The 23,977-nt window shown below is 33.4% G+C and overlaps 2 protein-coding genes across 6 annotated transcripts; one reads left to right on the top strand and one right to left on the bottom strand.

Moving 5' to 3' along the window:
* The first annotated feature begins 3,097 nt into the window (after window positions 1–3,097).
* LOC111908751 (uncharacterized) lies at window positions 3,098–7,007 on the top strand. Of its 5 annotated transcripts, none has more exons than XM_042898723.2 (6): window positions 3,098–3,636; window positions 3,737–4,010; window positions 4,102–4,200; window positions 4,294–4,496; window positions 4,573–4,670; window positions 6,119–7,007. In XM_042898723.2, exons 1-5 carry the CDS (start codon window positions 3,179–3,181, stop codon window positions 4,646–4,648), a joined length of 1,110 nt encoding a protein of 369 aa, XP_042754657.1. In that variant the 5' UTR covers window positions 3,098–3,178; the 3' UTR covers window positions 4,649–4,670; window positions 6,119–7,007. The 5 variants fall into 5 exon arrangements, with proteins under 5 accessions (XP_042754657.1, XP_042754655.1, XP_042754656.1 ...); XM_042898721.2 differs by having other exon boundaries at window positions 6,054–7,007; XM_042898722.2 differs by having other exon boundaries at window positions 6,044–7,007.
* LOC111908749 (paired amphipathic helix protein Sin3-like 2) lies at window positions 6,711–14,606 on the bottom strand. The gene is made up of 24 exons (XM_023904561.3): window positions 14,386–14,606; window positions 14,182–14,257; window positions 13,309–13,524; window positions 13,040–13,223; window positions 12,852–12,950; window positions 12,593–12,766; window positions 12,228–12,519; window positions 12,013–12,149; window positions 11,851–11,926; window positions 11,691–11,720; window positions 11,395–11,585; window positions 11,157–11,311; window positions 10,939–11,066; window positions 10,593–10,847; window positions 9,219–9,749; window positions 9,060–9,148; window positions 8,480–8,980; window positions 8,310–8,413; window positions 8,105–8,243; window positions 7,874–8,026; window positions 7,640–7,803; window positions 7,452–7,563; window positions 7,209–7,370; window positions 6,711–7,128 (listed from the first exon to the last, which is right to left on the bottom strand). Exons 2-23 carry the CDS (start codon window positions 14,253–14,255, stop codon window positions 7,224–7,226), a joined length of 3,951 nt encoding a protein of 1,316 aa, XP_023760329.1. The 5' UTR covers window positions 14,256–14,257; window positions 14,386–14,606; the 3' UTR covers window positions 6,711–7,128; window positions 7,209–7,223.
* Between the last annotated feature and the right edge of the window lie 9,371 nt (window positions 14,607–23,977).

Below are 23,977 nucleotides of genomic sequence, written 5' to 3'. Positions count from 1 at the left end.
TGTGGGTGTTGGGGCTAGTTCAGCATGCGTATGTGATTGCAAGAGGAGAACTCGTGAGAGTTTCTCTGAGAGTGAGGATGGGTCTCTCAGTCGTTCCGGAATGGATAGAGTGGGTTTTGGATCGGGGATCCGGTGGTTCATGGTTTCCTAACCCTTATGGGTCGAGTGATCGTTGAGATTTAGAGCAGAGTTGCATCTTGGGTAATTCTCGGTTATTGAGAGTGATGATCAGGGGTACAGTCGATGCTCGGTTCGAGATGGTGATCAGGACACCGTAAAGGAGGGGGAAAGTATGTTAGAGTTTCGATATTTATGCCTTGAGAGACCTGGGCCGGTTAAGGCCCGGTGGAACGTTGTGGGAATACCCTTGGAGTTGAGTTGTTGTAGGCTTCGAGGGCGAAGCCTAATATAAGTGGGGGAGAATTGTAACATCCCGGAATAGCAAGAGTAGAGTTGAAGGGCTAAAAGTGTTATTTGGGAAAGAGCGACTCGGCGAGTCCATGGATGGACTCGGCGAGTAGAGTCGCGGCTTGGTCGCGTGTTAAGTAGCCGACTCGGCGAGTCGATGAGATGGACTCGGCGAGTAGGCGCTGAGTGGAGAAAGCCCTAATTCTCGGGGTTGAGCCCTATTTAAAGAACATTATATCCTTCCCCCAGCCTCTTTATTCCCTTTTGAAGTCCAGAAACCCTAGAAAGTGTGATTGAAGAAGATTGGAGTGTATTTGGAGCATTGGAGGAGTTTGTTGAAGGAATCTTGTGAGATTGAAGGCTTGGGGCAAGGGGCTTTGCTTGGATTCGAATTTCATTGCAGTTGGGGCGTCATTTGGAGGTAACATCTCGTTCTTGGATTGATTGTATGTTGTTTCTTCATTTTGGGGTTTGTGGGATCTAGTCTATGGGTGAAATTGGAAGTCTAGAGGTTAGATCTGAGGTTGCTACCTCAGATCTGAAATGGAGAAGAATCAGAGAGCATGAAAGTCCCTGTGTTGGACTGTTTAGTGAAGCTTGCATGTCCCAAACCCTAGTTATAAGTGAATAAGGCCTAGATCTCTTTGGATTCACGTAAAGTTGGCCACTTTACGTGATGGATGAGTTGTATGAGACTAGACCTATGTTTTGGATCATTTGCATGGCCTGGAATGCTTCTGAGTGGATTCAGACCGGTGGTACTCGGCGAGTCACATGAGTGGACTCGACGAGTTGCTTGAAGATGAGCTGGAACTCGGCGAGTTGGAAGAACAACTCGGCGAGTAGGTTGATGATAGTCTTAGACTCGGCGAGTCTGTTCTTAGACTCGGCGAGTCTTGTCGAAGAGTCCCGATATTCCCTGGTTGAGTCGAGAATCGGTGAGTCAAGGGATGACTCGGTGAGTTGTGTGCGAGTGGACTCAGAGTTGTTGGACTCGGCGAGTCTCGGAGTGACTCGGCGAGTTAGGTCGCGGATTGAGTGAAGTTCTGGTTATAGAAACTCGGCGAGTCATAGAGTTGACTCGGCGAGTAGAGTCAGTCAGGGGTTGACTTTGACTGAGGACTTTGATTTTGACCAAGGGTTGACCGTTGACTTTTAGGGTTTGGTCAGCGATGTGGCCTTTGGGCCAAGAGAGGGGTAAAATAGTTTTTTACCCTTAAGAGGGTGCATTGAGAGGATTGATTCTAGTCTCGAGAGTTATAGTCATGAGAGTTTTGCCTTACATGTTAGGCGGTGGCGAGTTCGAGATCCGAGTATGGAGATATCTGCTTTCTGCTTGCCAGGTGAGTCTTCTCACTATACTTTACCTTGAGTAGATAACCAGAGTTATGTGACAGAGTATTTGTATGCTATGTATGTTATGTGTTGTACTGCATTATTTCTATGTGATTTATGCTGTGCATGTTTGCAGAGTTGGAACCGAAGGGTTCCTAGAGTTAGAACCGGAAGGTTCACAGAGTTAGAACCTGAGGGTTCACAGAGTTTGGGTGCACGGACCCATAGAGTTATAGCCTCGAGTGGCTTATATGTGTTATGTGTGTGGTATTTTGAGGAACTCACTAAGCTTCGTGCTTACAGTGTTTTGTGTTATGTTGTTTTCAGGTTTCTTTCAGTACTACGGTACGGCACCGGCTTGATTGTACACACCAGAGCAAGAGTCATATTTTGGAGGATCCTGGTTTTCTATGCAAGTGAAAATGGAGCTATGTTTTGTAATTTGATTATAAATGAGATTTTTAACAAGTGTTCTAAGAATAAAATGATTATTTAAAATGAAAATTATGTCTTGAAATTTACGGTGTTACATAAAGTTTCATATTCTCGTCTCTCTGGACCTAGAAGGGTCCAGATCTATCACACCAAAAATCTCAAGATAGCTCTTCCTCTCACTCTACACACTCAAGCTCGCTAGGGTTCTCACTTATAGGAAAAGTAGTCGCAATTGAAGGTCATAAGTTCCTTTAAATATGGCTCGGGCCCAAAGATTTAGGGTTTCTGCCAACAGCGCGGACTCGTCGAATCGCCTCACCGACTCGTCGAGTCCATTCATTAATCCAAGTCATCAGTCGCGACCTTACTCGGCGAGTTGAGGCGTCAACTCGTTGAATCTCTCTTCCTAACTCAAAAGAAAAATACTTAAATTATGATACTTGGAAATCCGGATGTTTCATTTTGTTTTTTTTATTTCATAGATTTCTTCATCAACAAATGTTGCTACAATTAAACAAAAATAAATAATTTTCCTAAAACATAATACAACAGGAAGTTTGTTCACATTTAGTCATTGAACTTTTTAGAGGGAAACAAACTTTCGATTTTGTTCACATTTAGTCACTAAACTTTTTTTCGTTATCAATTTGCCACTAAACTATTGAAACTGTTCACATTTTACCCTTATGACCGGTAATAGCCGGTCATAAAGGTAAAATGTGAACAGTTTCAATAGTTCAATGGCAAATAGATAACGAAAAAAAGTTTAGTGACTAAATGTGACAAAAGTTGAAAGTACGTTACCTTTTCAAGTCATTATCCTTTTGAATATGCTTTTAATAGAAAAGGACTAATGGCAGATATGTAAATAATGTAAATAACAAGGGCATGGTATTAGAGTCTGGCATTCACAAGCAAACAAACACAAGCAAAGGGATTAGTTGTGGACGATACACGATAGAGAAGATAGATTCGCTCGAGAGCTTCGCCTGAGACATTTATGGCGGCAGCTTCTTCTAGGGCTTTCTTGCTCTCTCGATTCGCCGACATCTCACTTTTTCACCACCAACCACCGCCCTACTCCCACCACCTCCTCATCCGTCCCTTGCCGCCTTCCTTCTCCGCCATCACCGCCTCCAAGAAACGTCCAGGTCCTGTTGCTATCGTCAGCTGTCTTATATCCGGAGTAGATGGCGGTGGCGTCTCCGATGAGTTTGTGTCCACACGCAGGTCCGTCTCGTTCGATCGTGAATTCTCCGTCATCGCCAACATGTTGAAGAAGATCGAGCCGTTGGATACTTCCGTGATCTCTAAAGGCGTTTCCGATTCCGCTAAGGATTCCATGAAGCAGACCATATCTACGATGCTAGGGTTGCTTCCATCGGATCAGTTCTCCGTTATGGTTAGAGTTTCGAAACGTCCTCTTGATCTCTTATTATCCTCTTCGTTAATCACAGGGTAAATCATAAGTAACTATGATTTTGTTTATTAATCGTTACATTTGATTAATCTAGTCAATTGGATCTGTTATTGATTGCAATTGATGTTTGTTATGAAGGTATACCTTGTGGAATGCTGAATACCGGATTATGCTGATGAGAAACTTTGAAATTTCTCCTTCTAATGATTCGAAAAAGCAAAATTGTGGCGAGGATAATGAGGTTTCAGATGAGAAAGTCGATAAAAGTGAATGTTTATGTGATAGTGTCGTGATGGAATGTTGCACTGAGGAATCCGAGAGGTTAAATCTACAAAGTTGTTTGGGTGATTTGACTCCTGAAGCCATGAATTACATCCAACAGTTGGAATCAGAGCTATCTACAGCCAAAAAGGTGAGACACTATGTGTGACTTTGCTTATGCTATCATAGAGCTTGAATCAGCTTTAACGGTGATTTCAATTTTCGTTACCTTTTCTTCTCAGGAACTGCATGGTAGGAAGCAGGAGAATATGCAAATTGAAAACACAAGAGAAAGTGACAATGATCTATTGAAGTACTTGCGATCATTGGATCCTGACATGGTAACCACAAATTTACAATTAACCCTAATCTAATCACTCACTTCCTTCTTAAACTGATGATTGAAAACCAAATCATCCATCTTTCTTGATCAGGTGAATGAACTATCAAGACCATCATCTTCAGAGGTTGAAGAGGTTATACAAGAACTTGTACAGTGTACATCAAGAAAGTTCTTCAAGGAAGAAACAACAGAAAATTTGGACATAGGAAGCCAAGAAAATTACCCAAATGATAATGATAACTTCTGTGACACCATTGGGACTTCACGAGATTACTTAGCAAAGTTGCTTTTCTGGTTAGTGAAAACATTTCATAAAAGCTATGATGTATGATTATGAAATTAAACTTTAACAAATTTTGGTTTTTTGTAGGTGTATGCTAATGGGGCATCATTTGAGAGGGTTGGAGAACAGATTACATCTGAGTTGTGCAGTGGGGTTGTTGTGACTTGTGATAAAGATAAAACAAGGTAGAAAGATTGTATATGCTTTTCCTTTTTTGAAATTTACTGTTTATACTTTATTAAGATTACTACAAGCAAGCCATGATTCAATGCCATGTTCTTGATTGTATTTATCATGTAATTTAACTCATCCTCCATCCACTTAGGCCTACAATAGTAAATTTAAATCGATTGATGAATATAAGTTTACATAAAAAATCAGACTTTTGGTGTGCATAAGCTACCTTATTGAAATGTAGTATTTGGTGAGACTACTAAAGTAGTTTTGATAAGCTAGCTTTTTTAAAAAGCTTGGGTCTTTTTCCACTAGTTTTCCAAGTATACCTTTATATGCTCATTTCTTGATATTTTTATTTTATGTTATTTTACATTTTTCATCTAGCTTATCCAATCATCTTTACCAAACGTTATTACTTTATCAGGTAGCTCTTACCAGTACTTATCAGTATCAGGCAAAAATTAGTTTTTCAGCTAGTCTGTCAAATGCATTGGACTGGGACTGAACATGATGTCAGTTAGGGGACAAAAATTACAAAATTTTATCCAACCAAAAAAGATGGGATAGAGGTTTGTGTGTGTAAATGATGTAAATGCCCTTCTTATCAATGGTCTTAAAAAGCTAGTCCGGTCACAAACTAGGGGCATATCTAGAAGGGTGGATACATGAACTTTTGCTTGTAGTATAAAAATAGAAAATATTTGTAATGGTAATACATTTATTAAACACTATTTAAAATAATAATAATAATACATAATTAGTGGAGCTCTACGAAGAAATTGGCAATAGGTGAGATTTTCATTCAATTTGATCTTGGAGTGGTCAACTTTGACGATTTTTAGGTTGACTTTTTAAACGGCACCAAGCCAACAAATGTTGACCCACAACTATTTGAAGTAGTCATCAAAAAATCATGATTCATGAGTCATTATTAAATTTCTCAAAAGAAAGTGTTTTACCAACTTTTTAGTAAATTAGCTTTTGAAAACCCATAATAACACGTTTTCTTGGAAATATCAATTGTATAAGGAAAGAAAGTTTTATGTGATTTATGCAAATAAGACATTCTTTATTAGAGATGGCAATTCAACAGTTGAGACGAGCTAACATGTCAAAATTAGTTATATATCTTGTGATGGTTTAAGAGGATCGGGATTGTATGTCCATTTCTATCAAAAAAAAAATTATAAAAATAGCTAAAAATTACATAATAAAATGGGGTAAATAGGAAATGACATGTATTCTTCCATCCATGGATAGACTGATTCTATATGTGAAGTATATAGTAACACAATGGTGATTTTGAATTCATTGTTTGGACTAGAGTCTTCTCTTAAATATATCTTTCATCTTGTGGCTTACAAATCGTTTCACTTGGAAGCATTTTTTAGGCAAAGGTCTACTAGAAGCACAATTTCTTCTTTGATGTCTTATATACCGCTTATTCTCTTATCAGTTCAAATACGTGCACAATTCGAGTAAAATGAGAGAATTAGGTTCAATGCCTGTTATTATCAAAACATGAGAGAGAAGGATAAGTTGAAATACTTGCACCAACAACATTATTTGTCATGCTATATTAGATTAGATAATTACATTTGTAATTTTAGATATTCACTAAAATGTTCATATTTGATACCCACGTGACCTTTTATTTATCATTTCCAATAAGTGGGGCTCGTTGTCTCATTTAGCATTCGTGATATTCATTTAATTGGCGACCAAGTTTTATGTCTAATATGTAAGAGATTAACACGTCTTATACCTTCGAGTGCCCAATCAACGTTTATATTATTTTATTTTTTTTTGTAAAAACTACTTCAAAGTTAAAGCTTGTAGGATCTGAATATTAGTCCAGTGGTGGTTGATGTTAGTTACTCATGTTTTAAGTAACTCATTCCAATCTTACAACTATGATCTTGCAAAATGAAAACAGTCTTGATCTTAACAGCATAACTTCACAAATACATTTTCCAAAATAAAAACTACCCAAAAATACAATCTTATTCTATCATTATATACCCACAAATGAATCATACAAAAGAAGAAACGAACAAAAAAAAGACTAGTAAAATATGTCAACTTAGTAACTTACACCCTATTAATAATTGTGTCACCAACAGTTAAAAAAAAAGACAAAAAGTAGTAGTAGTAGTAGTAGTAGTAAGCTAAGCTCTGTACAAATCTAAGATAGCCCAACCTAACAGAAAGCAGAGCTTCAAAGACTCACGGCGTCAACTAACCACAAACAACCAACCTTAAAAAAAAAAACAAACAATCCTTCTATTGCGATTCTTCTTCTAATGTTACAAACAACGTTAAACTTTCACAACATTCGATTAAATTGACCACATCCCCCATATTTACACAACCCCAACCCAACATCTTTTCTTTTCTTTTCTTTTATATATAAAATCTTCACAAACATCTGTTTACATAGCGCTCCCATTGCTCTCACCTAAATTTCTTCAAAACAACAACAATATCAACATACCATATATCCAATTTAGCTAAAAAGTTAACAGATTTTTTGTTTTTTTATGTACCTTTGTATTTGAGAATCAAACTGAGACTGAAGCTGTTGATAAGAATTTGTGAAATCTTTCTATTTTGGCTTGTTGACTATGTGAAGAAGAAGATGATGATGACACATTTCTTTGTTTTCTTCTTACTCTAAAGTAGTCTTCTGTATCCAGCACATATGATATCTGCAAAATTCATTATATGTCAAATTATGCTACATTTATTTTTTTTTATCAATCAAAAATGACCAAAATACCCTTTGATACCTTTGATGAGCTACAAGACATCTTATACTCCAATCCATTCACCACATCAGCACCTTCCATGGCAACCGTTATGCTCGAAGATTCATCCACATCCGAAAATCTTCTTTTATTTCTACAAAAATAAATAAATAAATAAATATAAAAGTAGAAAGTACATAGCTATTTCTCACATAAAACTATACTGATACCTGTTCATTAAGATGCCAGATTGTTTTTTTGTAGGAGCAACAGAAAGAAAATCTTTATAAAGATAAGAAGCAAAATTAGGATCCACAGAAACAGCAACCACTTCAGGCTTTTCATTTCCATCATCCATCAATTGAACGGTCAAACGAGACGTGGGACCGGTCAACTGCAAATAAAAATAAATATCTTATTTCCAATATTTTATAATAAAGAAAAGAAAAGAAAAGAAAACCTACACATTGAAATCTGTAGATGTTTTCATCATGAAGAAGCACATGTGCGTTTTCATAGTAAACAGAATCAATAAATTTCTCTGGTTTTCTTGATTTTTCATATTCGTATAATTGAAGAAGTTTGTTGTCCATTTCATCACCTGCAACACTTTGAAGCTGCATCCAAATCCAAATCCAAATGTGAGTAAACGTAAAACAATAATAATAATAATAATAATAATAATAATTTATTACCTGTTTGACAAGTTTATAAATTAATTTATCCAAAGTGAATAACACATAAGATTGATTCCCTAAAATTGCACGACAATCGTCTTCAAATTTTGCATTATCAGCTGACCCATCAAGCAAGTTGTATAAAGCACTCATAAATCTGTAAATATTTAAGATTTTAATTCAAGTGAAAATAAAGAATTAAAAAAATAATAAAAAAAAAGACCTTGAGTAGAGATCTGGAGAGGAAGTGTCCTTGTTGGAGCTTCTCCACTTTGTTTCAGCAGATGTTGAATTCAGTTTTGCTGATAAAAGCCTTTCATATAAAACCTGAAAAAAAAAATATAATTAAAATTAAAAATAAATAAATAAATATTGAATATTGAATATTCTTACTTGATGAAGCCTAAAGAGGACATAAAAGCTATCATTCCCATAAAAGACATGCAAATCTTTTATTTCACCATTATCACATAAAGGAGCTGCAACACGTTTTGCTAATGGCTTTGCAGTTGACAAAAATTGCTCAGACGGGGGCAAAATCGTCAAATCACCACCACCACCATCCTCCTCCACCCCCTCAGCCTCCCCTTCACTCTCCGCCTTACCATCACCATCACCATCACCATCAAGATCATCACCTTCTTCATGATCTTCCTGCGAACAATCATCGGCGGCTGACTCACTGCCGGAGACATCACCGCCGCCCTCAGAGACATTCACACTGTCCTCGTCATCACCACCACCACCACCACCCCTGTGTGAATTGTTATCTCCATATCTGACGAAATTGCCCTCATCAAAATCATTATTTGGAGATAATTCGCCCTCTTCTTTCTCAATTTTAGCTGCTTCATTCAAACCTCCTCCGTTTGCAGCTGTTATGAGATCCCGATGCTGTAGATTACAAAAATATACTAAATTACTTTTTTGCCCTTTTTTTAATTTTGTAAATCATTAATGAAAAAAGTCTTACCTGTGATGAAGGAATTTTGTCAATCTTAGACTTGGATTCATGAGCATCCTCATTAACATTATTAGGTCTAGAAGTACTTGCTTCACGCCCTGAAAACAAATTTCCAAAATTACCCTCCACCACAAAAATATAGAAATCATAAATGTCAAGATTACAAACCAGATAAATCTACAGGACCAGAATCCAAACCCCATGTTCCATTAGAGTTTGACACTTTATCTCCATTCACCATGGTCTTTAAGTCTTCTTCCTTGGTCAAAGTCAAACCATCTCCATTGACCAAACTGTTCTTGTTTGAATCTTGATCAGGTAATGTAGTTTGAGCCCCATTATCACAATCAGCATCTGGATTTCCATTAATTTCAGTTTTGGGAGTAACAATAACACCATGGCTTGAGATTTCAGCATCTTCAACAGAATTAGGGTTTTGAGGGCGAAAAGGGACACCTAAAATTGGCTCCAAGAAACTGGTCCATAGCCTTAAGACTTTGTTTAATTGTTCCTTTGATGTGCAGATTTCTTCACATGAATATTTTATGAGTTTTAATAAGTCTTCGTGAATGTCTTTGTCTTTGAATTCATATTCAAGATTTGGAACTATGTAGTGACGACTTCCAGCCGCAATACTCAATACAACATCATCATCTTTCTGGCTTTTTTCCTTTATTTCTTTGATTTCAGCCACCAATGCTGTTTATAAAGATAAAAAAGACTCTTTAAATATATAAAGATTAAAACTTGATGATACCCAAAGACAAAAAAGACTCTTTAAATATATAAAGAATCGAATGTTTCCTAAAAAAATTAAAACTTGATGATACCCAGAGACAAAAAAGACTCTTTGAATATATAAAGAATCGAATGTTTACTAAAAAGATTAAAACTTTATGATACCCAGAGACAAAAAGACTCTTTGAATATATAAAGAATTGAATGTTTACTAAAAAGATTAGAACTTTATGATACCCAGAGACAAAAAAGACTCTTTAAATATATAAAGAATCAAATGTTTACTAAAAAGATTAAAACTTGATGATACCCAGAGACAAAAAGACTCTTTAAATATATAAAGAATCGAATGTTTACTAAAAAGATTTAAACTTGATGATACCCAGAGACAAAAAAGACTCTTTGAATATATAAAAAATCGAATGTTTCCTAAAAAAATTAAAACTTGATGACACCCAAATCAACAAAATCAAGAATTTAAGTTTGTTTCAGGGTATGTGCATGCATACATACCCCGAAAGAAAATTTGGTAGTGTGTTATAAAAAAAAAGGTCATTATATTAAAGAAAATCATGATAAAGATTTTTTATTGTAGTACATGGTTGAGTCAAAAATCAAAACTTGATATCCAAATCACTGAAACCAAGCACCTAATATTTTTCAAAAGAAATAAAAACAATAAATTGTCATTCTAAATTTCTAACACATCCCCTGAACAAGATTTGTAAATGTATTGACTAATGAATGAAAGGTTGGGTCGAAAATCTTGCAAAGAAAAAAAAAAAAAAAAAAAAGATTACTTACATTTGGTGCTGAGATTCTTTGAATCTTGTTGCTTGAAATAGAAGCTACGATGATCTAATGATTTGTAATGATTCTTTGCATATATTTCAGCCCACACCTTGTTAAAGTCAGACCTACACTTTGACCAATCTTCTTGTTTTTGTTTCAATCGAGTCAATATAACAGGTAATGCAAGAGATGGATTTCTTCTCAATATATCCATCACATCAAGCCCATGATCACCATATAAACGTTCAATACACCTCAAATCAAGAGCTACATTACATATCAAACACACAACATTTCAACATAATCCCAAATTATATAAATAAATAAAAAAGTTCACCATTTTTTATTACAAAATCACCTGTGAAATGCTCTTCAATACGAATGGGGCCCTCTGTAGTGATTGACTTGTTGTTGATGTTGTTCAACAAATCTTCTGCACGTTTAGATGTTGAACTCACAGATTCCAATAACATATCCAGCTCAAACCTAGAATCATCATTGACAAAGTTTGAAACAGATACAAAAGATGTGAAAATTCACACAGTTGTAACAATTAGGGTTTTTTTTAGGGTTTACCTATCGTCCTCACATCTGAAGAGGCTTTCTTCATACTGGTTTCTACGCATGTGTTTGAAGGAATAATCTTCACTTCCAGAAGTTACAGATACCCAAAGATCATTAAGTACTTGAGATCCAAGCTCTGATCTTTGGCTTACTGAAGGTATTGGATACTAAAAAAGACCAAAAAAAAAAAAAACACAATCAAATGATGTCTATGATATCTCAATTAGAAAGAAGAGAAAGAAAGACTTACATCATCAGGGAGAAGTCTGTAACTAGGTGTGCATCTTTGACAATTGGAAAGATCAAGTTCTTGAATTGATTTTCCCCAATATTTCTCTTTATACATGTCCTCTTTTGCAGCATCAGCTTCACGTCTATGTTCTCTCTCTTTCTCCTCTATTCTACTTGATTTAGAAACATGCCCTTCATTCCATAAAGCTTCTGTAATTCATAACATGTTACATGCCATGTCAGATTAGATGACATGAACAAAAGTACAAAACCATAATATCTGACAATTGACAAGAAGCAAGAAGAAAGCCATACTTTTATCCATCACACCCGCAAGGAATCCATCTGAAAAAAATACGAATTAGTGAAAAAGATAACATAAAAGATCATAAAAGAGTAATGAATGTCAAAAAAAAGCCACCTATATGTATGTATTAGTGAAAAAGAGTCATGAATGTAAAAAAAAAAAAGGCACCTATATTTTCACAACGTTCCAAAAATGCACTAAATCCTTCCATAAGATCTGGATGCTTTCCGAGTAAATCTGAAACCTGAAACAATAAATTTATTTCCAATGTTTAAAAAAAAATAAGAATGAAAGATCAAGGAATCAGAAAGCAAGCATAAAAATACATACCAAGCTCTGTAATTCTTTCCTTGTAATTATTTCAGTGCTAAAGATATGTAGACACTTCAAGAAAGCTTGATAATCATCTGTATTGCGTAATCTATCCTTCACTTTCTCACAGAAAGTAAATTCTTGGCTATATAAACCTATAAAAAACAAATCCCATAAGTTTTTTTTATTGAAATATTTAAAAACTCCTCAACTAATAAAAGAAATTAACTAACTTTTAAGAGCATCTTTATCATCATATGGAGCCAAACCCGAATTCACTCCAAAATCTTCAACTTTTCTTGCAGATTTTCTTTTTTCAAGATGTTTCATGTCCCTATTAGCATCAATATCAGGCTCTTTAAAATCTTGATCACGATTTCTTCTATCTCTGATTTCTTTTTCAGATCGTTTTCTTTGCTCCTTGTGAAGTTTCATCATTGTTTTATCATCTTCCATTTCATGACCTTCAACACTTGGGTCCCGCTCTCCATGTGGAGGAATAATCTTATCTCTCCTCCCTCGTTGCTAAAAACATATAAACATTTAGTCCTTTGAGTAAAAGATTACAAAGAGTAAACAAATGTAAAAAGCTACTTACCTTATCTATTTGTGTATGCCTTAGAGGAGCCATAGCTGAGCTTCTTTCATCATATCGGTTGTAAGATTGCCTTAGAAATGAAGCTTGATGTGCAGATGCAGCAGCAGAAGCATCAGGTAGAAATCTTGTAAATTCATCAAGAAGATCAGGATGATCATCAAAAAGTGTGGCAACCTGTGTAAATTTGTAATATAAGATTATAATATATGATTCTATGTGAGGACATGAAATATGTGTAGAAAAGAATATAGAATTTTACCTCATGGTAGACTTCATTGATACCCTTGTGTTCCTTTCTATACATATTCAAGATGTCTAGAAACGATTTGTAAACATGATCATCATTTTGGAAACGTTTCTGGACAAGAGAGAAACAGGGTTAGAAATTAGAATGTATAAATATAGAAAAGAGATTATCTTTTTAGAAATAGGAATTATCAATTTCACCTTTATTTTGTTTACAAAGCTTATAGCTTCCTCAAACTCTATGGTTCTTTTTGGTGGAGCCTCATCATCTTCAATAACTGTAATTTCATAGCCTTTTGGCAAGAAAGTGTTGAACCCAAAAATAAGATTATTATGCCCTTTAAACAATTCTTTCACTCTTGCTATGACTCCAGTAGTATCAATTCTGCATAAGGTAAAATGTCAAATTGAGGTGCATGTTGAATTGTTGATGTGAAAACAACTACCATTTCATTGTGATTTTTATGTACCTTTGAGCTTTAAAGTCTTTCATAACATCAAGAAACATGTCGTATTTTTCTCTTTGATCTTGAAACATGTCCTTAACCTCTTTTAAATATGTCAAAGCATCATTTGTAGTGAGTTTTTGGGCACTACTAGCACCTCCTCCACCACCTACCCCTCCTGCTGCTTCACCTCCTCCTCCTCCTCCTCCCCCTCCTCCAGGGATTTGGGGTTGCCCATATCTTCAAAATGAAGAAGAAAAATGAAAATCAACCCTTTTAGCAAAAATATATAATTAAGAAACTCACATTCAAACACCTGGATATGGGACAAATCCTATATGATTTCATGGAGATACTATCAAATGGAATGCTCTATCTAATTATTCATGAATAAGATTCCATGACTCATAGGAAGAGATTCCAATTTACTCTATCCCTCTATCCACTAGCTGATCTGATAATCTTATCATCATAAGCCCTAAAACCTAATAAGGACAAGAAAAACACCCTACCAAGGGCATAAATTTATCATGCATAAAGAGCATAAACTTATCACTTATCATCAAGGTTTATAAGGCTATAGCTGAACCAATAAAAGTCAAAACGAGCAAAGTCAAATCATAGTTCGTGCTAGATGTGATTTCAGAAGCCAGTTATCCTGATCATGCGTTTTTTGCAGGTGAATCCACCAAATTCAAAACTAACCCCATAAAAGTACAAGCAGATTCAAATTCAAAGGCAATTAGGCAAAAAGTGCATATTTGCATGAAGCAGATAAACCAATAAGATCAGACACGCCTCTCGAATCATCACAACACATGAATAATCCACACAACCAGACGAAGAATTTAACAAATAACAACACGAAATTGAAAGAATTTAAAGACTGGAGCATACGATTCTCCACGAGATGAACCAAAAGGTCGCTTAATTTGAGAGTTACTAAATACATCATCTCGTAATCGTTTCATATCTGCAAAAGCAAACCACAAATCAAGATTGTTTGAAGATAAGCGTAAACCACAAACAAATTGCAAAGATAGCACCGACTAAATCTGTTTTATAATATCAACAAATTATAAGGAAGACAAAAGGCTAAACCTGTGAAGTAACCCTCGAAGGAGGGAAATTGGGCAGATCTAAGCACCCAACGAAATCAAACAAGTTGTATCACCTTTAGATCGAAGTTTCGAAACAACAATTACTTGTGTAGCAAAAACAAACCAGTTTGAGAAGAGATACCAAGAGGTACAACAACAAAAAAGAGGTGAAGAAATTTGTGCATTGTGCGTGTAATTGTAATCTAATTTACGTGACGCCATTTATATAATTTTCATAATATGAGGGGCTTTATATATCTACTAGAATTTCTTGAAAATGGGCTTGTGTATATTTGGCAATCAGGGATCAAGCATTTCCTTTTATATAGTTGGGCTTTAGTACACAAAAATTTGCCCTAATTCATGTCTAGGGTTCATTTTCACCTTTTTAAGGATTATGCTAATGGGCTAATGGCAACCAAGAAACCCAGCTGTTGGTATATCAGATAATTAGAAGGGGACAAACATCTTTGAGTATTCCTAATTTATATTAACACAAAAAAACCACAAATATGTGTTAACTTCAAGTATGTTACTAAAAAAAGTATTATGGGCGCACACACAATAAATTCGAAAACACGTATTTCAATCTGAAATATGTATTTCGGTTGAGAATACGAAGAACCGGTCTGAAATACGACAAATCAATCTACGACATCTGCGATGTTTTTTGTTTGTGACCTATATAGACAAAACTCAAAAAAAATACAAATAACAAAGTACATAATGATATAAGATCATTATACAATACCATTTTGACAAATAGGCGATGAATGGAAACAAATTTGGAGTAGGGTTAACATTAATTTCTTGAAAGGAGATAGTATTAATGAAATGAAATCAACACTAAAAAAGCCTCAAATGGAATGTTCTTGACTAGTTTGTAACAACTTTAATAGTCTGTAATGAGTCTAATTGTTGGCATGTTAGATTCTCGACTACCATTACGTCAAATCTCATGAACTTCGGAACATGTTCTGAACAATTAGGTTGATTTTTTAATTAGGTAAATATATTCATTTATGTCACTTACCCCGTTTATTCTATAATGGTTATTTCAATCAATATCCTAATATATATTTCTATTATATATTATTTTAAATACAAAATAAATAAATAAAATGTAACATTAGTATTTTGAGCCTAATGGTTTTGACATTTTTAATGGTAAAATAATTTTGGTAAATAAAATAAGCTAAATTTTTTAAAAACAATAGATATAAATATATAAAACAAGTTACCATTAGAATTTTAAGGTTATCAACATGGTTATAAGACCAAATATAAGATTAAAATGAAAAAAATGTGATAAAATAACTAAAAGTGTCAAAATTGAAAAACTTACATGTGATCTTGATTTAAGACCTAATCGGTATGAAATATATCTATATCTATCTATATAAATATTATAAAGGATGTCATCCAAATCAATATGGTTCAAAGTAAATGATTTATTTTAAACCATATTAATTTTAAATTTTTTCCTTTTTGCCCCACATTGCTTCACATACATATCTAATCTTTCATTTTTCCCTTGTATAATATAACTAATTTATTTCTTTTATCCTTCAAACTTAGATCATAATGTGCCTTTTAAATTATATTATTAATATTTGTTAGTGTTCATTTTATTATAAAAACAGTTTTTATCTCAAAGTTTCAAATGATTTTATTATTTAGTTTAAGTTTTAAAAGTATTAAAACTTAAAGTTATTATATAAAATAGTTAAACACTTAAAAAATATTAAGTTTGCATGTTCGTAGTTAGGGTAAGCATAGATGGGTACCTTCCATATTTGAATCGAACCGGAAATGAAACCGACGGTTCTTAGAATATTGGAACCAAAATCGGAACTGTTACAACGATTCTGTGTTTGGAACCGGTCCCGGAACCAATGGTTACCAGTTCCTAACCGAGTAGTCGGGTTTAAGTTTATATATGACTTTTGAAGCTATAAATAAGCTTAAATAATAATTTTTATTACTGACGAGTTTTTACTTGGAGCAATGAGTTAAAAAGGTTTCGTTAACATTACTTAAACTAACACTAACTTTTATATAAATCTTATCCTATAATAATATAAATTATAATCCCATAAAAAATATTTACATTGTTATAGATCCTAAGTTGGTGTATGGTTTCACTTTCATTTAGTAACCAATATTCTTTTTAGCTACTAACAAAGTCTAAATTTTAAATTCCAAGACTAAAAATGGTAACTCATATGTGTATTTAAGTTAGTATGCTATAACTAAAAACTAACTTTTTTTATTAAACAATTGAGTGGTATATAATGAGAGCGGGTACCCGACAGGTATTGATTTCAAAAAAAATAAAACATAAATCAAAATAGGAACAAAAACCAGATCACTTAACATGTTTCCAGTTCCAGGACCGGCTATTTCGATGCAATTATGGTTCTGAAAGCGAGCACATTGTTTCATTGTCCAATCTTACTCATAGTATGTCGTTTTCCATAGTCTAATGCATTGTGGTACCTGTAAACTTGTTGTCCGTTTGTCTTCCATCGATATGTATTAAACTTTATATTTAATTAAACTTTTATATATATATATATATATATATATATATATATATATATATATATATATATATATATATATAACTTATTTTGACTCATCACCATACATATACATAACTTTTTTATTACAATTAATTTTTAAACATTGTTCAAAAATATTAAGTTGACCATTATAGTTATATAAATGTTAAAAATGTGATTTTATATACTTTAAACCCATTAAAAGATTTTGACATGTGAGGAGGAGGGTAAAATGATTTTCCTAAGGTTTCTAATAGTAGTTAAAAAATTAAAAATTTATGATGATAACATTTTCATTAAACAAGGTCATCATTTTATATTATACAACTATAGGACATCATAAAAAGGTAAAAAAAATAATTAAAAAAAATAGAGAATTCTATCAAAAAATATTATGGTTGACAATGGTCTGAAATGTTACAATTGATATCTAAACCGATTACAATAAAAAATACAAAAGAACAAATGCATAAGAGAAAATGTTTTAGCCAACTTACTTATAAATGTTTGTATTTTTGTTGAGTTAATTTGTTTCTATGGAAATGTGGGATAAAGAATGTGTTAGCCTCTTTACTTATAGTTGCATGCTTTCATTTATACTTTGTCTCTTAATACACGACGATAAAAGAACATGTCACAAAAAGACACATATTAAAGACAAATTTATCCCACATGTCATGGTATACAAAATTGTATAAACTATTTTATTTTATAAATAAAGGTTTTCTTTAAATATAAAAATAGTTACATAATTCACTAATTACTTTTTATCTATCACGCCCCTACGAACGACAGAAACTATAGGTTTGAGATTTAACATATTGGAGCATAGTTAAACAACATATATGGAATAATACCATAAATTATTATTACATTTATCCCAAGTCATAGAACAAAATTACATTGTTTAATAATTCCAAAAGCATTAAAAGCGGATTACAAATTCTTGCAAGACAGTAGAAGAGACAAAATGCTACTACAAAGCCACGATTTATTATTGAAAATCAAAGTCTTCATTCACACATCAGGTATGTGTTCTTCCAGCCACTTTAGATACCCAGAGATACATACATTTTTAAAAAATATGTTAATAATAATATTGGTGAGCTTTATAGGTTTTTTACTCTGAGTATTTTTTATAGATCGAAACATTTTTAAAAATGATGATTTATAAAAGAATACATTTTACTATCACCCATAATTTCTATTTCCATTCCAACAAATGAGTTTAGTTTTTCTATGTACCTTATTAATTAAGTTATATTTGATAACGAGAAATTATATCATATTAAAGATTTGGTTATCCGCTTGAATTAATCTTAGACACTTAACCATTTGGAGAGACGGTTATTTCATTCTAGTCTTACATTTTTTTAGAATATGTTTCCCGGTTCTAAGGTGAACCTATAATTGACACTATAGACATTCATGCCCCAGAAGAGCAAGAGAAAAAGGACGTATCTGGATCATTCCTAACGCATTAAGAAGCCGTTTAGTAACAAAGAAATAACATTTGACGTCAGTATAGTCTCATCAGACGAAGTTGTAGCTAGGAACCACAGGCGGAGAATATCGACCGCATAAATCTATACTATTTGTCATAGATTTACACCAAGTTCTCTATTATAATCTATGTCGTATGCTCAGATTTACACTATAAATCCCTCTCGGCTTAACGGTTATAGCGCTAGGGTTGGTTCTAGGATTTTGATCCTAAGGAATGACATATATCAAACATCAACCCCGCCTTCATCGAATCTAAGATTTAACACATAAGATCTAGCCTCAAACTCTTGTGACAGTTGTGTCGACTAACCAACTCACAATTCATACAAAGGATATCAATATCCAATCTTAAGTTTTTAAGATTTTTAAAACTTAGAGTTTTTATGCTTAATTAAGAATTTAATTCAAGATTTAGACAGCGTGACGACTGCGTTTTGAATAATTCTATGTTTTTAACCAATTGAATATCATCCAAATCACATGGTTTAAGACACAAATATACAAGTAGACGATTAGTAATTTATCATTTTAATAATTCATCACGACACATGTTTAGACATCACAACTATTCAAACGACATTATATAATATATTCTTATGACATAATTTGTCATTAATGTTTACATAAAACTCAATTAAACATTTTTTAACCATTCTTTGTAGAAAACCCATTTTTATATAAAGTCGAAATTCTTTTATAAACATATTTTGGCCATTTCTTTTGTACATTCTTTCACATAATGATAATATCTTGGTCATTTTTAATAAATATCTCATATAAATACTCTAACTCGTATTTTTATAAAAATTATGTATTTACATGATAGATAACATTTTCTTAGCCAAAATTTTAATGGTGTGTTTTTCATATAAAACACCACATACCATTTTAGGTTATCAATATACACACCTAATATATGTTTAAAGCATTTGCATGTTGGTTAATATATATGGATCCTTAAAAGCCTACCATTTTGCATAAAACTTCGTAAGAACATATATTTATCTTGTTAAATATACCATTTACTCAACAAGTTAAATGCTAAGTTTATGACATCCAATATATGTGAAATATACAACCCCCATACTTATAATTCTTTAACAGATTCACAAGTATTCTAACATGTTATTCATAAATATATAACCATCTTGATCATAGTTATCTAGTAAAAACCAACTACATGCTCAAAATCATAATATGGGCATATATTAGCATCAAATTTTCATTATAGCATAACTAGTATGTGTCTCCCCCCCACCCCCACCCCAAAGTGATTTAAAACATAAAATGGGGCCATAAAGACTCAATTTTGAAGTGTTTTCTTGCTCGGGTTTTTGTTTATCTTCCTGGAAGCTCCTCGTCTCGACTTTTAACCAACTATTGAAAGTAGACACGAAATTGCTTTTGCCTCTTTAACCCACGAAAATGATGATTGAAGGGGGGTGTTTCTATTGGATTAGGTGTCTAATCCCATAAATGTAATTAGTATATACTTGAATTGATAATAGCATAGTCATTTTGGGTTGTCCTTAAAACTGGCAACTAGACAAGATGATTTTTGGAGAGAGAGTTTGATTTATTATTTGTTTAATAAATTGAAATAAATAATTTGTTAATATATTATGAGAATGATATATTAATTAGACATAGTAATATTTAATTGATATTTAATCAAAAAAATTAATTTGAATTAATTTTAGGATTAAAAGAATTAATTAAAAGTGCAAGGTCTAAAGTGAAATTGTTCAATGGTTGAACAAAATACTCCAGAACCTCCCAAGGGAAGGCATAGACTGTTTTACAAGGATATTCTAGGGTTTCTAGAATATCCCATATGGATAATAAGAATGTGGATAATTACCAAATTTGAATTAATATTATTTAATTCAAATTAGGATTATCTATGGTTTCTTGTGGCACTATATAAAGACCTCTAAGTCTTTAATTTTCGTACAACTAGTCCCTTTGAAGAGATCGCCGAAAATTCTAAGCTCCCCTCTCCTCTCTCTATCTTCATCTTCTTGCTAACGTCGGGTATGAACCACTAGAGGCACGACATTTATGTTGCTTGCTCTCAAGGCTTCAACAACACAATGATCTTTGTTATTTGTCGATTGCAATCAAGGTATGTTTCTCCTAACCCTAATTAGTTTATTTTCAAAAATATGGTAGATGTCTTAGGGTTTCTTATTTGTTGTTCAATTAGATAAAACATAGATTAAGTAATAGATTGCATGCACACATAGGATATTATATCTTTTGCATAATACCCATCAGTGGTATCAAAGAGTAGGGTTTGTTTTTTGTTGAATTTTAAAATTATTGAACTTGAACAAGGAGAAGCAAAACAAAATCATCATTTTGTTCCGCCACCACAACATGGTGACCTGCGATTTTGTTCGACCACGACGTGGTGGACTGTCAGATCCATAAAAAAATTGGTTTATTGCTTATCTCATGAATTGATTAGGATATTACCTTAAATAGTGTTTTAATTATGTAAAACTGAATAATTATCTAAGTATTTTGATATCTTTATCCTGAATTCATGATTGGTTTAATTTTAAATTAAAAATGAATTTCTTAATTTTCGAAATTTAAAATATAAACTAGTATTTTTGAAAAGTTTTAAAAATACACCCTTATACTATTTGTAACATTAAAAGTCCAATATTACTATATGTATAACACAAGTTAGTTGAACCGCTAGTACGCCTTATTCATGAAGCCGATCTATAAGGGGGTATAAGGAAACTGCCTATAAAATAGCGGTTGAATGGGTGTCCACTCTCACCCACCACTTCCTTGATTGGTGGAGGGTCGTTAGCCGAACGGGTTTGATAGGACAAATTAATTCTCATTAATAAGTGTAGTGAATTATAAAGTAATTAAACTTTTTTTTTTCATTCTCAATCTTAGTTACTTTAGGAAAAATGTGAATTTGTATGCTAACCCATGAAATTGCACCTTGCACTTTATAATTTGTTAGTGAAGTGTGTGTAGTTAACCGACACACTAACAGGGACAAATAAAGAGTGGCAATGGGTGTCTTGAAATTTATCACCGATTAATGGAGCGCATGTTAAAATGAGATGATAAATGACATCGAGAGTACTGTAACATCCATAAAATTCATGAAAATTTTCAACTTTTAAAATAACCCATAAATTATCATTGTTTACAAAAAAAGTTTTCAAACATGATCATTATCGGAGTTTTTCCCAAAATCAAAAACAAAACTCGAGGAGGTGCACGATCACGCCTTCGCCTTCCCGCGATCCTCTGAGGTACCTGAAACATAATCCAAAACTGTAAGCCTAAAGCTTAGTAAGTTCCCCAAAAATACCAATACACAAATGAATAGCACATATATAATAACAACATGCAATGGGTCGGGAAATACCAAACCAACACGCCGTGTTTACTAATAAATATGTCGTGTTCGCCTGAAATCCAACAGTTTAATACATTAAGCTGCCTTCATCAAATCTAAGGGTTCCAAAGCTCAGATCTCGACCAAAAATGCTATCTAGGAGGGTCAAGTTTCCAACTTTACCCCTAGGAACCCCCAAAATGGGTCCAAATCCCAAACCCTATGCTTAATAGAGTGAAGGCTTAACCATTAAGCACTTAATCTTCAAAGACATAGCCCCAAAATGCAGATCTGACACCCTAGAGCTGGAAGACCACGTAAAGTGCCAACTTTACGTTCATGCATGCCAAAGGGAAGCTCTAAAACTTAATAAGGGCTTAATAAAGGATTTAATGAATGCATGAGGCCTAGAACCTCATAAAGTTTGCACCTTTAAGCCAAAAGAAGCCATAAAATGATCAGATCTAACAGGACAACCCATGAAACAACTTAAATTCTTAGACAACCCAACAATAAGCCAAAAATCATAACAAAACCCCATAAGAGAAGATTTAATCAACAAAATGTTGGATAAGGTGTCTAAGTCCATAACTATTTTTGGTATGTACTTGACCCGACCCGGCATGGTCCATTTGGGTTGCATGGCATCATGCAATTAAATAAACTAAATGAGAGAAATAACACTTATGGTTTATCAATATATTATAAGTTCTAATATATTATTAATATTATTTAATTAGTTTTGATCAAGAATTAATTTAGAATTAATTAAGTGATCAAAAGATAACTAATTAGATATATGGGTAGATTATGTAAATCTTCCATATCTTATATAGTGGGCTAAGAGGCTCTATGGATTGTCAAGTTGGGTTCCACCCATAGGATGCTCCATGGAGTTAACCCATGGATCAAGAAATGAAGAGTCATGTTACATTAGGGTTTACCTAATGCAACACACTATATAAGCAATGTATTTCTCCCCAAAAACGGCTACACTAACTAGAAGAAGAGGGCTTGGCCGATTTGGCAAGTGTTAGAGTTTTCTCTCAAGTTTGTTCATTGCATTTGGTGTTGTGTGAAGCATTTGAGGCATCACACTTGAGGTGCTAGGCTTACAAGGTTTTAAGGAACACTTTGAACAACAAGGTATGTAGTTCTATCTTTCATTCAAAGAAAAATTGTTCCCCATGTATGCTAGATAGGAACATAACCTTAGAAATCAACTTTGCATGATAATTAGACAAACATAGATCCAAGGTTATTAGGGTTGCATGTACACTTAGGAAGTGTTAGAATGCTCAAAACCCATCACAAAAAAGCAAGGTATGAACTTGATTCCTCAAAGAGACTGCAACAAGTGATGAGATTTTGGATCTATGGCCCTCCTTCTAAGCTAGACACCTTCCAACTTCAAAGCTCCTTCAAATGAGCACAAAAATCCACAAAATCCACTAAAAACTTCAAGATCACCACCAAGAAAGCTTAAAACTCGATTTAGGGTTATTGGTAACAAAGGAGGCTGGTAAGGAGGCCGGTCAAGGGGACTTACGGTCTTTAAATATGGTGAAACACCTTAAAAATTAGGGTTTTCTTTTCCTTCCCAGATGTGACACCCCAAAACCAAGAACGACGGAAACGTCCTGGGGCGGAGGACGTCATGTATAGTATCACAACACAGTTTAATAGCAAACAGGTAAACAACATCATCCATTGCATTAAATATATAATTTTAATACAAGTGTGTTCTGCAGTATATAAGACACCAAAACATAAATCAAAATATAAGATGAGTCTTGTATGGACTCCATCTTCTCAAAAGTTGTCATCGGTACCTGTCTACTGATGACCTAAGAATACAAGTTATTTTGAAAGAGTTTATCAGCATTAAAGCTGGTGAGTTCATAAGTATTTAGTGTCTATGTTTGTATAAAAATGTTTGAAACGTTGTTTGAAGTACAAGTTTGTAAACATTTGTAGTAAAAGCATGTGAATGTTTGTAAGTGTTTGTAAAAGTTTGTAACTCCTAGAAAATCCGATATCCTTTACTAAAAGTAGCCTTCTACCAAGGCACGACTGTTTTGTATGTTTGTTTCTTGTAAAAGTGCGTAATTTTCCCAAGTGTAACTATCATTATCAAAATATAGTTTGTA

The sequence above is a fragment of the Lactuca sativa genome, chromosome 3 (genome assembly GCF_002870075.4).
Source record: "Lactuca sativa cultivar Salinas chromosome 3, Lsat_Salinas_v11, whole genome shotgun sequence".
Classification (NCBI taxonomy): Eukaryota; Viridiplantae; Streptophyta; class Magnoliopsida; order Asterales; family Asteraceae; genus Lactuca; species Lactuca sativa.
Note: the sequence above shows the minus strand (reverse complement) of the source record. Positions and strands in the feature narration are given on the sequence as shown.

Bases quoted from the DNA above. Each gene is read 5' to 3' on its own strand.
- LOC111908751 (XM_042898723.2), top strand. From the start codon at position 3,179: ATGGCGGCAGCTTCTTCTAGGGCTTTCTTGCTCTCTCGATTCGCCGAC. The intron at 3,637-3,736 runs GTAAATCATAAG...TTTGTTATGAAG, and splicing joins TCCTCTTCGTTAATCACAGG to GTATACCTTGTGGAATGCTG. The intron at 4,011-4,101 runs GTGAGACACTAT...TTTTCTTCTCAG, and splicing joins AGCTATCTACAGCCAAAAAG to GAACTGCATGGTAGGAAGCA.
- LOC111908749 (XM_023904561.3), bottom strand. From the start codon at position 14,255: ATGAAACGATTACGAGATGATGTATTTAGTAACTCTCAAATTAAGCGA. The intron at 13,525-14,181 runs GTATGCTCCAGT...TTCATTTTGAAG, and splicing joins GGTTCATCTCGTGGAGAATC to ATATGGGCAACCCCAAATCC. The intron at 11,586-11,690 runs GTATGGCTTTCT...TATGAATTACAG, and splicing joins TGCGGGTGTGATGGATAAAA to AAGCTTTATGGAATGAAGGG.